The sequence below is a fragment of the Lacerta agilis genome, chromosome 7 (genome assembly GCF_009819535.1).
Source record: "Lacerta agilis isolate rLacAgi1 chromosome 7, rLacAgi1.pri, whole genome shotgun sequence".
NCBI classification, from domain to species: domain Eukaryota; kingdom Metazoa; phylum Chordata; class Lepidosauria; order Squamata; family Lacertidae; genus Lacerta; species Lacerta agilis.
The window spans coordinates 5247519-5262333 of NC_046318.1; the positions used below are offsets into that span (position 1 = coordinate 5247519).

General features: G+C 48.8%; 2 protein-coding genes across 8 annotated transcripts in view; one reads left to right on the plus strand and one right to left on the minus strand.

Annotated features, from left to right (window-relative positions):
* Positions 1-4235, plus strand: part of RELL2 (RELT like 2) — a 22257-nt gene extending 18022 nt beyond the window's left edge. For all 5 annotated transcript variants that reach the window (XM_033154247.1, XM_033154246.1, XM_033154248.1 and 2 more), the window contains exon 8: positions 2975-4235. The gene's annotated coding sequence lies outside the window, so the exon portion shown is untranslated. The remainder of the gene's footprint in view (positions 1-2974) is intronic.
* The window catches only part of FCHSD1 (FCH and double SH3 domains 1), a 26864-nt gene continuing 16278 nt past the window's right edge, over positions 4230-14815 (minus strand). For 2 of the 3 annotated variants that reach the window (XM_033154243.1, XM_033154245.1), the window contains 11 exons: positions 13563-13661; positions 13356-13472; positions 12445-12549; positions 11175-11336; positions 10586-10714; positions 9335-9418; positions 8792-8969; positions 8284-8489; positions 6880-6958; positions 6500-6558; positions 4230-4955 (listed from right to left, as the gene is read on the minus strand). In XM_033154243.1, the coding sequence (XP_033010134.1) occupies positions 4890-4955; positions 6500-6558; positions 6880-6958; positions 8284-8489; positions 8792-8969; positions 9335-9418; positions 10586-10714; positions 11175-11336; positions 12445-12549; positions 13356-13472; positions 13563-13661 (1284 nt within the window). In that variant the 3' untranslated portion in view covers positions 4230-4889. The remainder of the gene's footprint in view (positions 4956-6499; positions 6559-6879; positions 6959-8283; positions 8490-8791; positions 8970-9334; positions 9419-10585; positions 10715-11174; positions 11337-12444; positions 12550-13355; positions 13473-13562; positions 13662-14815) is intronic. The other variant, XM_033154244.1, reaches the window with a different exon arrangement.

Here is a 14815-nt window from a genome sequence, read left to right on the forward strand (position 1 = left end):
AGACTCTTTCTGGAGACACGTGAAGTATTACCGTATTTTTCGCTCCATAGGGCGCACCTCGTTTTTAGAGGAGGAAACAAGAAAAAAACATTTTTCTGGTTTTCCTCCTCTAAAAGCCGTTTTTTTGAGGATCAGCTAAAAGTTTTGCAGCTTTTTGTGCAAAGGGAAAAACCCAGTTTTTTGAGGATCAGCTAAAAGTTTTGCAGCTTTTTTGCAAAGGGGGAAAAGCAAAGCTCCTTTTGCAAAGGGGGAAAAGCAAAGAGGAAAAGCTCTGTTTTTATGGGGTTCAACTCACATTTCTGCAGCCTTTTCTACAGTTTCCAGACAGATAATCTAATCAGCCAGTCACATGTCGCTGGGGAAACAAACAACCTCCCTCTGCAGCACATTCAACAAAGGAGGGCGGGGCTGAAAGGGAGCCGGGGACTCTTATCTCTCTCCCGATCTCTTGCTGATCAGCTGCTGAGCGGGTTCCTTTCAACACCCCCCTTTCTCTTTGTAAAATAAAAAGCATGATCCTCTTTTGGCCCCTGGGCAATTCAGCTCCAGGGACCACCATTCGCTCCATAAGACACACAGATATTTCCCCTTACTTTTTAGGAGGGAAAAAGTGTGTCTTATGGAGCGAAAAATACGGTAGATTAGGGTTTCCACCTACGCAGGACGTAGGAGACCTCAACTTCCACCATCATTCACCTCCTCACCCTTTAAGCACCTATCTCCTCACTCAGCGAGGAATGGTATTGAGGACACTGTGGTGATAGCCACTGACCCGTTCGGCAGGCATCCCGCCATAAAGCGTTCACAGTGGTTCCTCCAGCAGATCTAGGGCCATAGCTCATCAGATCGGGCCCATAAGTACATATGCCTGCTGTACCCACAAGATCCAGGGCTCTCCTTAGGTGATCCCCTGGCAGCCCCAGTGTGGACAGCAGCAGAACAGCCCTTTTACCACGTTTATGGTCAGTTCCACACATACCTAGAAGTAGTGAATTTTTAGTTTAAACTATCAGTCAGATCCACAGCCCTGTGAGGTATGTGCAGGCCTAGAGAAGTTATACGGCTCCTCATTTGCCCCAAAGAAGGGTTCACATCCCACGCAGGGATAAGGCTTCTTGGAATGTAACACTTCCAGGTGTGTGTGTGTGTTTTATTGATTGATTGCAATGGAAGGGGCTCACACGGAAAAAGATGAATTATTATAACAGCCATCTCACAGTAAACAAAGACTCTGAGCTGCTTAGTATGAGAGAAAAAGGAGAGAGGCAGTTCAGTCCTACCGCATGGAGATGGAAATCCAGCTGCTGGAAAGCAGGGGTGTGGGGTCTCGGTAGCAACAGAAATTTCAAACCGAAAGTGTTAATCGGTTCATACCAAGAGACAAGAGGGTGTTAACCTTTCTTGGGGGTGGGGGGATGACAGGAGGACACAGTAGGGCAAGGAAAGGGATCATGGTCCTAACGTGTAGCCAATTTTTTTACCCTGTGTGAGAAAAGTGAGACCAATGTTGCCCGCCCCAACCAGAGAAGGGTTCAAGTCTCCCTGTGGGAACAATGACTGTGTGTGTGTGTGTACAGCCTTATTGTAATGGAGTGAGAGAGAAAATATCTACTTGGACCAGCAGCAATGGAAGCGACAACAAAGCTAGGTCACAGGAGCCAAGACTGAACCGGCCAGTAGGATTGGGGAAGGTGAAGGAGCAGGATTAGCACTGCCACATAAAATAGGAGGGAAATGGTCAGGTCCCCCTCCTGAGGACTTTCTTTTAGCATTTGACTGGAAAGAATATTCCTAGACAGTGAGGGCAGGAGCAGGAAGTGATACCACAACTCGTACGCTACAGAGCAATTCTCCACTCGCTGAGCCAGAAGATCTTGGATGGGATCTCTCTAGTCTTGACCTGTGACCTCTCCTCCCCACCCCACCCCCACTCCGCAACCTCCGCTGTGAGTGGGATAACCCCAAGCCATACAAGCTACTCCTAAATGACCCGACTGTAGCACCTGTGCAGGTACAGTCCAGACAAGGCCCATGGTTCAATTGCTGGCGATGGACTCCTAGGAGAAAGGGCTAGGAAGAGACGCAGGCAATACAGCACTGCAGAAGATGATGGGGCTGGGAGTCGACTTTTGGCAGTCCAACTGCATGGCTTCTCTCTGCAGTAGTAACCAGGGGGTAGTGAGGTGTGAAGAGTCGACTCCTTTCCGCTTGCCAGAGCATAGTCAGGGGTGGCAGAGATACAGATCAGGAGTTCTGCTGGGCAGTATTGCTCATTACCCCCCCCCCCGAAGCCCCTCCTATTGAGAATCCCATCCTAAAGACTAGTGAGCAGCACTGGGAACAGGGGTGTAGCTAGCTGCTCCGGCATCCGGAGCGAGGGCGGGGTGAGCTGTCCATGGGGGCGCTGTGGCGATCTGCGCACGGGGGTGCCGCGGCAATCCACCCAGGGGCGGCGGCATGGCAACCTGCCCACAAAAGCCCCACGCTGCTGTCTCGGGCCGCGCAGGGGCCCGAGCCACCGTGTTACTCCCAGGGGAGACGCGTGGCTCGGGCGTGCTGCAGGCCAGGCCCCGCGTAAAGTGCTGACCCCCGTGGTGTGCCATTTTGTCAACCCCCCTCAAGGATGACACCCGCACCTCCCACACTCCCCTTCTTGCACCCCTGGCTGGGACATAGCCCAAGTGTGTGCTGAACAGCATCGGTAATAAAAGCAAGTAAGGGCAGCTCCAGCACGAGCCACAGCAAGCCTAGTAGCTCAGGAGACAGAGTAGGAGGATGGAGGAGCATGTGACCCTTCCTGCCACCCACGGGGGGGGGCACCTCCATCACTGGCAACTAGCTCATGCCCCTTTTAACCCCTTGTGAAAAGTTGCAGTGGAACTCTGGCTGCTTCCAGATGGAGGGCAATTACCACTATCCTTTGCCTTTGGTAGACGTTTCTGTTCACGCTCCTTCCTTCAACGTTTTCTTTCAGATCCTGCCTGCTCCACGTTCAGGGTTGCAAAGCAGAGAGAGGCACACAGAGCCAACGCCAGGTTTGCAAGAACTAGGCGGCCAGAACGAGTCAGGCCTGGGCCAGAAGAGAGACACCGCGCTTGGCAAGGATGTGCCACTTCCACTAGTAGAACTATGACACTTGGCAAGAGCCTCATCCCCATTGCAACAGCTACTCACGCAGCAGCAGCAGCGGAAGAGCGCAGGAACGGGACCGTGTTGTGGCATTATCCACCTTGCTGAAACCTCATTCTGTTGAAAGCTTTGCTAAGGCCCCTGTGTGCAACTTGTGGGGTGGGATGGCGGGATCCACCGGTATGCCTGAGCTGGTAAGAATCCCATTCTTCTCCATGCCGGGTCTCAACTTGCGGTGCTTTGAAGAATCCCAGATTTGTATCTCAGGATCCTTCTCACATCCCGCTCCAGGCGCTGCCATTTCAGCAATAGCACATTTTCCTGCATGCCAGTCAGGTCTGAGTGAACTATTAGTGTTTAAAAAATAAAGTACAGCTACTGCTTACAGCAGGAAGAGAACTCGGCCAATGTGGGTGGAGTGAGTTTTGAACTAAGGGGAGAAGGCCCTTGGTATTGCCTGCTCTGCTCATAGCTGTGACTCAGCTTAGCCGGCTTAAAGTCTGAGTGTCCACTCCCATCCTGACCAGGGAATACAGTGGCCCTGGGGGCTGCATTTAGGCAGGTAGCTGGACCCAGGGTAACCTCCCTGGTTTCCAGCGTTCACACAAGACAATCAGATGAGCTAGAATTACAACTCAGGAGCAGCAGTTACACAAGAGGAAGTGTGGATTCTGCCTCAGACTGCAATATTTACAGACAGGCACTCCCCTAAGTGATATATCCTTGCAAAGATCCTGCTCTAGTGTCTACTAACCACATCATCCTCTTTGAAGCAACCAAATAGCGCCTAACTCTGAGCCCCTTTGCTGTGGGGCTCAATGTGGTATGTGTGGGGACATGCATGGGGTGGGGTGGGGGGCTGCTTTGCTCAGCACAGATCCTGGAGACTCTTGTGGCTCCGGATAGGCTTTCCTCCTCGCTAGGAGACCACAAGCTGGCTTGGGAGATGAGCCAACTAAACACTCCCCCCGACCCTGTGATTTCTAGTCTTCTGTGTTCTAGTTAAGCCATGACCGAAGGCCACCTCTGCCTTCTCCCTACATCTTTCCATGTTTAAGTACAGTGTAAACAAAAGCTAACCCTATTAAAGATGCTGAAGACGTGCAGAATGGTGTCTGTTTATTCAGTCAATACCTGCCCACCTATTGCCTCTCAAGGACGCAGCACAGACGCCAGCTCACTCAGCAAGGGACAGCAAAAGTACTGCTGGCTACAAGAAGAGCAGCAGACCCTGCCGTTGTCAATAGTTCTGACGGACAAGGTGCAGACAGATGCTAGCTAGCAGCATTTAAAGCAAAGGGAGAGACCTGCTCCCATCTCAAACCACAGAACAGGAAAAAAAGGAAATGCTTGGCATTGTCTCGAGTAGCAGTCCAAGGAATGTCAAAGGCCAACAGAACTTGCCATTTCTAGGTCCTATGCTGCGGGGCTCGACCCCAGTGCAGAGAGAAAGACAAAACAATTGTATTCAACATTCACTGGCATGTCCATTCTGGTGCAGTCCATCCATCTGAGCATGTACCCATGTGCTGAGGTAGAGAAGCTCATCGCAGCAACAACAGCAGTAGCAGCAGCAGCAATGCTCCTCTCAGCACCTCCGTCCCACTGCTAGCTGGCTGGCACTGGAAGATGTGAGCACAGGCTCAAAAGCAGCTACAGGCACCCAAGAACTCCAGGCAGAAACGGATTTGCTTGTGGCCCCACCAGCCCCCAAAGCGCTCAAGCCTTCTTGGGAAGCCAAGTCCCTGACAGATGTGGACTTAATCGTGGCTGGGCAGCGAGTCATCTTCTGGAGCCTTCGATGGCGGAGGTGGGGGAGGCCGAACCTAAAAAGAAAGGGTGGGGGAAGGCAGCATTTTTGAAGGATCCAAAGTTCCTGCACTGCGTCTTATGCCCACAAAGGGGCAAGCTTAGGACCCTATTAGTGTTTTTCTCAAAATCCACCAGAAGGAGTCTGGAGTATTGCTGACATTTATGTTACACTTTATGTCCCATGTATTTTTAAACATCTATATGAAACCGTTGGGAGAGATCACGTTGGGGTTTGGGCTGGGTGTCCACCAGTATGTGGATGATACCCTGTTCGACCTACTGCTTAAATCGGAACCAGTGAAGGCAGTGAATGTCCTGTGTGAGTGTCTGGAGACGGTTGGAGGATGGGTGGTGGTCAATGGATTTGAGGCTGAATCCCGACAAGACAGAAGTACTGTTTCTGGCAAACAGGGGGCAGGCCGGTGTGGGGGAGCCCCTGGTCCTGAATAGGGTAACTGTACCCCTAAAGGACCAGGTGTGCAGCCTTGGGGTCATTTTGGACTCACAGCTGTCCATGGAGGTACAGGTTAATTCTGTGTCCTGGGCAGTTGTCTACCAGCTCCATCTGGTATGCCCGCTGAGACCCTATCTATCTGTGCAGTGTCTCACCAGAGGGATACATGCTCTGGTTATCTCCCGCTTGGACTAATGCAATGTGCTCTTTGTGGGGCTACATTTGAAGGCGACTTGGAAACTACAACTAATCCAGAATGTGGCTGGCAGACTGATGATTGGGAATGGCCGTCGTGACCATAAACACTGGTCCTAAAAGATCTACATTGGCTCCCAGTATGTTTCCAAGCACAACTCAAAGTATTGGTGTTGACCTTTAAAGCCCCAGATGGCTTCCTTGTATACCTCCCCCATCATTTAGTCCGGACACTGAAATCCTCCTCCAAGGGCCTTCTGGCAGTTTCCTAACTGCCAGAAGTGCAGTTACAGGGAACCAGGCAGAGGGCCTTCTTGGTAGTTGCACCTGCCCTGTGGAATTCTCTCCCATCCGATGTCAAATAGATAATTCTGTAGACATCTGAAGGCAGCCCTGTTTTAATGTGTGATGTTGTGTTTTTGTATATTCAGTTGGAAGCTGCCCAGAGTGGTTGGAGCAACCCAATCAGATGGGTGGGATACAAAAATTATCATCATCTCAAGTTTTATCTTCCCACTCTACTTTTCTTCCCTCCCAACAAAAGACTGACAAACTCTGGTAACCTCCTGTAATGTGGGTTGAAACCTTCAGTTTCTCCAATATAAATTCTTATTAAGGTTCTAGTAGAACACAAACCTAACAGGCAAGGCTGACTACAAAGCCCCACTCGTGTGTAAGATCTAGAAGGACTGAGCACTCCCTTTTCGGCCAAAATGGAACATTCTGCCCTTTTTCTCTACCTGAGAGATAGATATGCTCATAATAATTAGTCAAATTGTGTCAAAGATTAGATCATAACCTACTTGCATTCTAGGATGCTCCTATGTGAATGAACTTTTTTGTGAGTGGTGGGGATAAAGGACAGGGAGACTGAGGCCATCCCATCACGGCATATAGGCAACAACTTACTGGGCGAATGCGTGGTGCGTTCAGGTCAGGGGAATCTTGCATTTTTCCTTGCCAGCCACCTGGGAACACATAAAAACATTAATGACTACACTCGTGTGGTGCACAGCAGCGAAGGACTGCTGACATCCTGGCCCTTAACTTGGTCTCTTGGTCTCTCTCTCTCCCTCCCACTTCACCAGAAACACAAACATGTTTTCACTCTCCTTACTAGAGGTCTGTTCAAGGCGTCAGTTTCAGTAATCTAAAACAGCATACAGTACTAGAGATCTGTACGTATCTTCACTTCTCTCTAACACAACTTGACTACTCCAGAAACCACCATATATTTTTTTTGTGGGGTGGGGGAAAGACTCCAGATGCTGGTTTCTCAAGTAACTCACCTGCCAGCAGAATGTCTGGAGGAGATGCGTGGTCAAGGACTGGAGGGGAGAAGGCTGGAGGAGATGGTGAAAGCAGTTCCTGAAACAAGAAAGCCAAGCTGCCGTCAGACTCAAAGCAAGCGAAGCAAACCTCTTAAGACACCAAGTGGGAAAATGGATGTGGGCCAAGTGTCCCCCCACAACCCTGTGCTGGAGTGGGAACCAGGTTCAGCAGGGCTCAGCCATGAAAAATGAAGAAAAGAGCTCGGATAATAAGTGTTGGAAATGTAAAGAAAGTGTCGGTACCTTTTATCATATGTGGTGGGAGTGTAAGAAGGTGAGAATGTATTGGGATATGATATATCATGAGCTAAGAAAAATGTTGAAATATAACTTTGTTAAGAAGCCTGAAGCTTTCTTATTAGGTATTGTAGGTACAGACATTGAAAAGAAGGACATTAGACTTTTCCAATATGCAGTGACTGCAGCTAGAATTCTTCTAGCACAAAAATGGAAACAAGAAGAATTACCGACGAAAGAAGAATGGACAGTAAAATTGACGGAATATGCAGAACTGGACAAAATGACGGGAAGAATCCGGGAACAGCGGGACCAGAAATTCATCAAAGACTGGTTAAAGTTTACGAACTATTTAAAAGACAATTTACAATTGAACACGCTAATAGGACTTCAAGAAGTTTTGTAGTTATTGTGTAGATATATTATTGTAAGTATGGTAGTAAAAATAAGAAGGAATCTTATGATAATGTAAGCAATGGTTGATTAAAGAAGTATAATGTCAAGATATAATTCCAAAAGCCATGTGGAGGGATTGAGGGAAGTCATGGCTTTGCAAGCCAAAATGGAAAATGTATGAAAATGTTTGATTTAATTTTATATTGTAGTAGTATAGTGTAAAAATAATAAAAATTATATTAAAAAAAAGAAAAATGAAGAAAAGAGCACTTCTGCACATGCTCCAAGGGCTCGTGCTGTTTTCTGGAGGCATCTAATGCTCAGCATGACACCAAAAACAAGATGCCCCCCCCCTCTCTAGCTGGGGAATGGGCAGGGGTGGTGATAATAACTTTATACCCGGCTGCCAAACCCAGAAAGAAATTGTGGACTCCAAATTAGCAAGGCATTGGTATGATTATCCTTATATCATAAAACAGACTGCTTCCCCTCTGAGCACCTCGGAAGCACAGCAGGACTGCTCAACTACCTCCTCAGCCCCAAGCTTCTAGGGTGCCTTGGCAGGCTCCCCGGAGGCAGGAGGGGCACATGCTGAGGTGTCCATACCTGTGGGTCCCAGTAACTATTGCCAAGACTCCTGGGCTCTGTCAACTGCAACAGTCCAAACACTGTTTCCATAAGGAGGCAGACCAGCTGATCTGCCCTTCCTGGGCCAACCCAGGGACTCACCTGCTCAGCTCCCTCTTGTGCGCCAGTTATTTCTTGCACAACCAATGAGGGGAAGACTCCAATTCTCCCATTGAAGTCTCCTTTCCAGAAGCCGTCATCTACCGCTCCCTCCTCCCGGGGCAGCACTCGGATGATGGCTCCCTCGGGGAAACTGAGTTCCTCGGAGCTCTGCCCTTCGTAGTCGTAAAGGGCTCGCACCAGGGAAGCTGCAAACAGAGAGAGGACACAGCTGGTCTTACAAAACAGGTGGGATCAGCAGCCATTTACTCTGTCGGGGGAAGGAGAGGATAAAAAGCGTATATAAACGGAACCCTTTCAAGTGCAGGCAGCCCGCCTCTTCCACTAGCCAGGTTGGGCAGAGGCTCCCTTGGATTTTTATCGCAGGAGATCTGACGGGCAGGGCAGAATAGCTATGCCAGGCCCGTATCTTCACACTGCCATGCACTTGCACCCTCTGCCAATAGCTCACAGCCCCCCACAGCACCCCCACTACCCCAGCAAGACGCACCTCCGGGCTCCAGCATCAGGCCCATGCTCATGATGTTGGTCAGCTCCCTCTCCAAGGCCACATCAGAGGACTCTTCCTGGGCATTCCCATCTGGGGCTGGGTGTCCCCTGCTTACTGAATCCATAAAGAAGAGGTACTTCTCAGGGACGTACCCGACCTGTCCTGCACTGTTACGCGCCTGAAGTCAGGTAGGAGAAGTGACACTGAGAAACATATTTGAACAAGCTTGCCCTGGTGCGTTCCTACCCTGTGTGGCTGGGGGACACGTGGGAAGGATTGCAAGAAGCCAGCCTGCCCCCAAGGCTACAATCTGGGTTCCGCTCTCTTAGGTCCAAAGTGCTCAGCATCTATCTTGGCACTGGCATTACTGTCAGAGATGGGACGCCCAGTGGTTCCATGTGCCCAAGCATCTCCAGCATGCCTCACAGAGTTGCTCAGCACCCATTCATAGTCTTGCTTAGCACCCCGGAGGCAGATTTCCATGGAAGGTTTTTTCCAAGTCCCATAGCAGAGAGGAACCTGACCCAGTTTCCTTATACGAACCTTGACCCATTCCTCCACATCGCCGTCTTCAATGACCTCCAGCTCCTCGCCCTGTGCAATGGAGAGCTCGTCCGATTGGCAGGCCTGGCAGGCAAGAAGACACGTAGAGTCACAACAAAGTCCGCAGCAGCGGCAGCCGCCTGCCTTCCAAGCGTCACAACAGAGTTCTGTGCGGATGGCTGGTGTGAAAGGTCAGCTGGGCTGAACAAACAGCAGGGCCTAGAGACCCATAACAGGCCCCCTTGAGATGCAGCTTGACTCACTCAGGCACCAGTGACCAGCCATGGTTTCTCACCATGAGAAGGAGTAGCCATGAGCCTCAGAGGAATAAGGTTCTTTTCTTCCTTTCATAGGTGAGGAAAGGAGATTAGAATAGGAATAGGAATAGGAATAATTTATTATTGGCCAAGTACATTTTCCAACATACTTGGAATTTGTTTCGGCTACATTGCAATGTAAACATACAGACACTGTTCCTCTCACAATACAAATAAGCAAAGAAACCCCACCCATATTTTACCTCCCCTTCAGCTATACAACTATGAATTTAACAATTTAATGGCACAAGGGGAAAAACTATTCTTGTGCCTGGCCGATTTTGTATATGAAGTCCTGTAGCGACGTCCAGATGGAAGTAAATCAAGCAGATGATGACCGGGATGTAAAGGATCTGCTACAATTCTCTCTGCTCTCTTCCTAACTCGGGTAGCATAAATTGTCTCTATTGAAGGCAAGCTAACACCAATTACCCTTTCTGCAATTCTTACAGCTCGTTGGAGCCTTTTAGCTCGTTGGAGCCTTATGGTTTATCATCTGCTTATGGTTTGTGGCAAACCGGAAGGCTCCTCCCCATGCATGAAAACAACAGGCTTATTGCTGCTCATTCCGCCATCATGAAGCTGTGGTTTGTTATGTCTCAAACGTGCCACTGTTTGAGATTTCCAGGTACAGAGTAAGACACGAGGAATCACTGTCAGAATCCAGGTATGTGTGGAAGTGAAGACATTTAGCAAACATCTATCCCATTTTCCCAGCTCCACTCCCTTTGTTTGTTATCGTTTACATCACTTGCTGTTAAGAAGCTCAGCTGAAGGGTCTCTTGCTTAAGGTACCCCAAAGTTTTGGCAGTGCCCTTGCTGAAGCCCCTGAAAAGCCACCTAGAGGTGGTTTTTGAGCTTTGTAATGATAAATTATTGTGAAGGGCATGCTTCAAGCAGCAATGCATATTTGGGAGAAGGAAAGAAGTATTACCTGGTATGGGAAGAATACTCTGCAGGATGAAGGATAAGCACGAAGCATGCTTGAACTTGGTCTCGTGTCCTCAAACAGTTCTGTGTTGTCGTCATAGTCATCAAACTCAGCAAGATCGAAGTCTTCTGCCTGATGGAAGATTTATTACTGTCAACTATGGGAAGCTAAAATGACAGGCCAATCAAGTATAAAGAAAAGGCAGCTCCAGGCCAAAGACCTCAGGTCATGGGGGGTGCGGGGAGAGGGTTTCACTCCAAGGAAACACCACATCACAAAGAGAATGGAGAATGGGAATATTTGCCCAGATTCTCCCAAAGTCAAGCAGGGGGAATGGTCCCAGTTTGGGCGAGTTTGAAAGCTCCTTGCAGCCCTGGGCTGAAGAGTCTCTCTTTCCCTGAAACTAGTGTCTCAATGATGCCCTTTTCAGATGTACCGCCAACCGCACAGAAGCCCATTCCATGTGTTGTTCCCATGCAGCAGAAGGACGTGTCTGAATGATGCAGCAACAGGCACGGGGCATGGGGGTGGGGTGGGGCGCAGCTCCTTCCAAGGGTTTGGGAGCTGATCTTTGGGGAGAGGCGACTCTTACCGTCGGAGTCGAGCCCCTCTCAGACCTGCGAGCTTCGCTGAGCCGCCGCTCTTGCTCCATTTCGTCCAGCACCTGCCCCATGCTGCTTGCCAGCCAGGTGTCGACATCCAGGCCAGCCTGACGCAGGAGAGCCAGCCGTGCCTCCGACTTCACCTTGCTGATCTAAAGAGAGGGCAAGAACCGTCCTGTGATCAAGCAATGAATCAGCAATTCCTTCCCTCTGTCACATCCAACCACAAGCGGAACGAAGGAAATGACAAGCCTGGTCTTTCAAATGAAGAAAAGCAGCGGCAGCTAGCAGATTAGGATTGCCATTCAGCACCAAGAATGCCACCCTCTGGATGACAGCCAGAAGCCAATGCCCTGGCAGCAAAGGCAGGACAGAAAATAGCCCCTCCTCAATTACCACCCAACCTTCTTTTTCTTTCTCTTTTTAAAATGCAAAGACCCACAACACGTATACACACAGGACCAATGACACTGGGTGGAGCTTTCCTCTCTACCCCTCTGTCTGGGGTTTTGTTTTTTGACCCTAAGAGTCTGTCCAAAAAAAGAAAATGAAATGGCCAAGAATCCCACTGGGTGCTACAAGCTCTTGGTTACACCTAAAATGCACATTTTATACATGCTGGCCAGCAAAACACTTAGGAACCTAATGCAATGGTGCCTCCTGATGTTCTGAACCTAGGAATCTACGGTAATTCTGCTATTGATTTTGAGCCCTCTCCATGCATTCGCCCACCCTCCTTTCCACAGCATCTTATACCCTCCTTTCCCTCAATATAAGAACAGAAATTTCTTTTATTTGAAATCTGGTTTATCACACACAAGGCGGAGCAATGGAGATGAGAAGTTGGCGGTAATCATTTTCCAAATGTAGATCCACCTGTGACTGGCTAACTGCATCAACAGTCTCAATTTGATGATGCATTAACCTGTTTCTTCTGGGATGCTATCTATATTTCACCTGTTCAGCAAGTTAAACTTTACAGAGCATGGAGATTCTTGCCCCCTGGCTATAAAATACAGTCAAATGTGGTGACGGGCTGGCTACCTTCAGTTGGAATTTTTCTCCTGGGCAACGCAGCCTGCTCCTTTCGCTCCTGCAATATTTGCCGTCAAGTCAGCAAAAGCACCAGAAAGCACACATACAGGACACAAATGCCGGAAGCCTGCAAGGGATATTGATGGCACAAAGCAGACAGCTTCAGACAGACAAGCATTGCTGACCACTCTGGAAAATGGACAGGCAGCCTGCAGCCAGACGCACCTCAGCCTTCCGTAGGTTCTCTCTTATCTCCTCCATCCTCTTCTCCATGGTGGTCATCTCTGCCTCAGGGGCCAGCTGCCTCCTGGCTTCCATTCTCTGTAGAACCTGCTCAACCCAAAATTGGACACTTAAGTGACCCTAGCATCATTCTCAGGGCAAATTCTGTTTTCTTGTCTCAGGAATCCTGAAGGAAGCCTTGTGTCAGTCTTTGGCCCTTGAAACTAGAATGGCCACAGGAATGTCAAAATTTGCAATAGGCCTCGTCTTCTTTAACGGAATGATAGAACTTTTTTGTGGCTGCTGAGGTGAAATCATTAAACAGGATGAAGTCAGTTCTTCTTTTCAGAGTGAAAAAATCTTTAGAATAACTGGCTGGGCTCCTGTCTTAGGGAAACACCCCCTGGACTCCTAGGAGCTTGCTAGATTCTCCTCTGCCAGCTCCAGAAATCCAAGGGCTTTATCCAGCAGGGTGGGGTGGGAATTGCCTGGAAACCTCCATTTCCATTTCTGACAGCTGCTCCTCCTCTTTCAGGGAAAAAGGGCCCCAATTCTAAGGAGACTGCCCAAAGGGGAAGGAAAGGGAAGGGACTTGCCAGTGAAAGTAACCACAAGGCCCTGAAGGACTGGAGCCCCACGAAAACCCTGCTCTCTTGATCTAAGCAGGAAGAGAACTGTTTTTTTTTCCTTTCACGGGGTGAAGACAGGGGTTCATTTTACGCTGCCCCCAGACACCGATGGGTGGATTAACTCTTCACAGGATTTTATGCTCCTCCCCATTGCATATCCACCCACCCCAAAAAATGCAGAAGATAAAAGTACAACCAGAAAAAAGGGGATTATTCTCTCTAATTTCATGGACAAGTCCTATCACATGGAAAGTGTTTCCTGGGAAACGAAGTCTGGCTGCTCACCTGCTCACTGACAGTTAGTATTTTGTAATCTCTGGCTGCTCGAGCGGCCCAGCGACGGGCTTCCTTCTCTAACCCGCTCTCCCCAAGGCTGCTGCCACTTTCATGCAGAAGAGAAGTCTGGAAAGAAATAGGCCTGTTAGCAGCCCAGACCGAAGACGCCCTTCTCCTCCTGGGCGAGGGCTAGGGGAGGACCTGCTTCTTTCTTACCACCTGGTCAGCTCCTGCCGCCTGAAAGGGCTGGATGACCATCGCTGAAAATGCAGCATTATCCTGGAGGAAGAGGAGGAGATTCTGCTCCTGGCACACCTGCCAGGACAACCAGAAAGGAAGACATATCAAGAAAAGAAATCTTGAGATGTCAGTCAATTCACTGCATTACCGCCAGCCTGTCATTGCTGGAGGAAATGCTGCTGGCAGCGTCTCTGTTCCTGCTGTTTCTGTGTTCCAAAGAGCACCTAGCAATGCCAGGTCTCAGTGGTCCAGCATTTATTTATTTTACCATACACAATTCTGATGAAGAACATGCATTTCAAGTGCACACTTACAATGTTCTTCATCAGCTAAATCTGAGGGCCCAACTCAAATCACTCAAGGGCCACTTGTAGATTTTTACATCCTTAAGCGAGCCAGACTACATCAGTCTCAGAAAAGTATTTCTGCCATATTTGATGCAGTATTTTCTTTTCTTTTTAATCCGGTTATCTGTCATCACCTCTTTTATCTCTGTGCTTATAGTATATATCCATTTTTCTCTGTATGAGTAAATGATATCTCTGTAATGATTTTGTTTGTTTACTTGTTTATTAAATTTACATACCACCCTTCATTCAAAGAGCACAGGGCAATTTAAACCATAAAAAATATAAAATGAGAACACAAAATACATAGCAGAAAAACAAAAACAAACCAACAAACCCCTCCTACAAACACATGGCCATAGAATGTTATTCAGCCAAAGGCCTGGCTATAGAAAAACATTTTTGCCCGGCGCCTGAAGATATGCAATGAAGGTGCCAGGCGAGCCTCCCTAGGAAGAGCATTCTACAGACAGGGGGCCACTGCAGAAAAGGCTCGTTCTTGTGTTGCCACCCTCTGACCTCTAGTGGAGGGGGCACGTGAAGGAGGGCCTCAGATAAGGATCACAGGGTCCAGGTTGGTGGTCCTCAAGGTATTTGTAACTCCACCCATTACCCCTTACTCACCTTTCTTATGCTACATTTTCCTGCTCCCACAATCTCTCAGGTGCTCCTCCTCTCCATCACATCCCATAGTGCAATCTCCTCTTTCTCTGTAGGCTTCTCTTTTTATCCCATCCGTCAACCATCCCTGTCCTATAGATCTCTGTCGCCCGTCTGTTACCATCTTTTTTCTTTCATTTTGCTTGTGCTCCCTACACCCAATCCCAAATTTTACTCTTCCTGACTGAGCTCCACAACACCACCATACAATTCTTTCGCCCC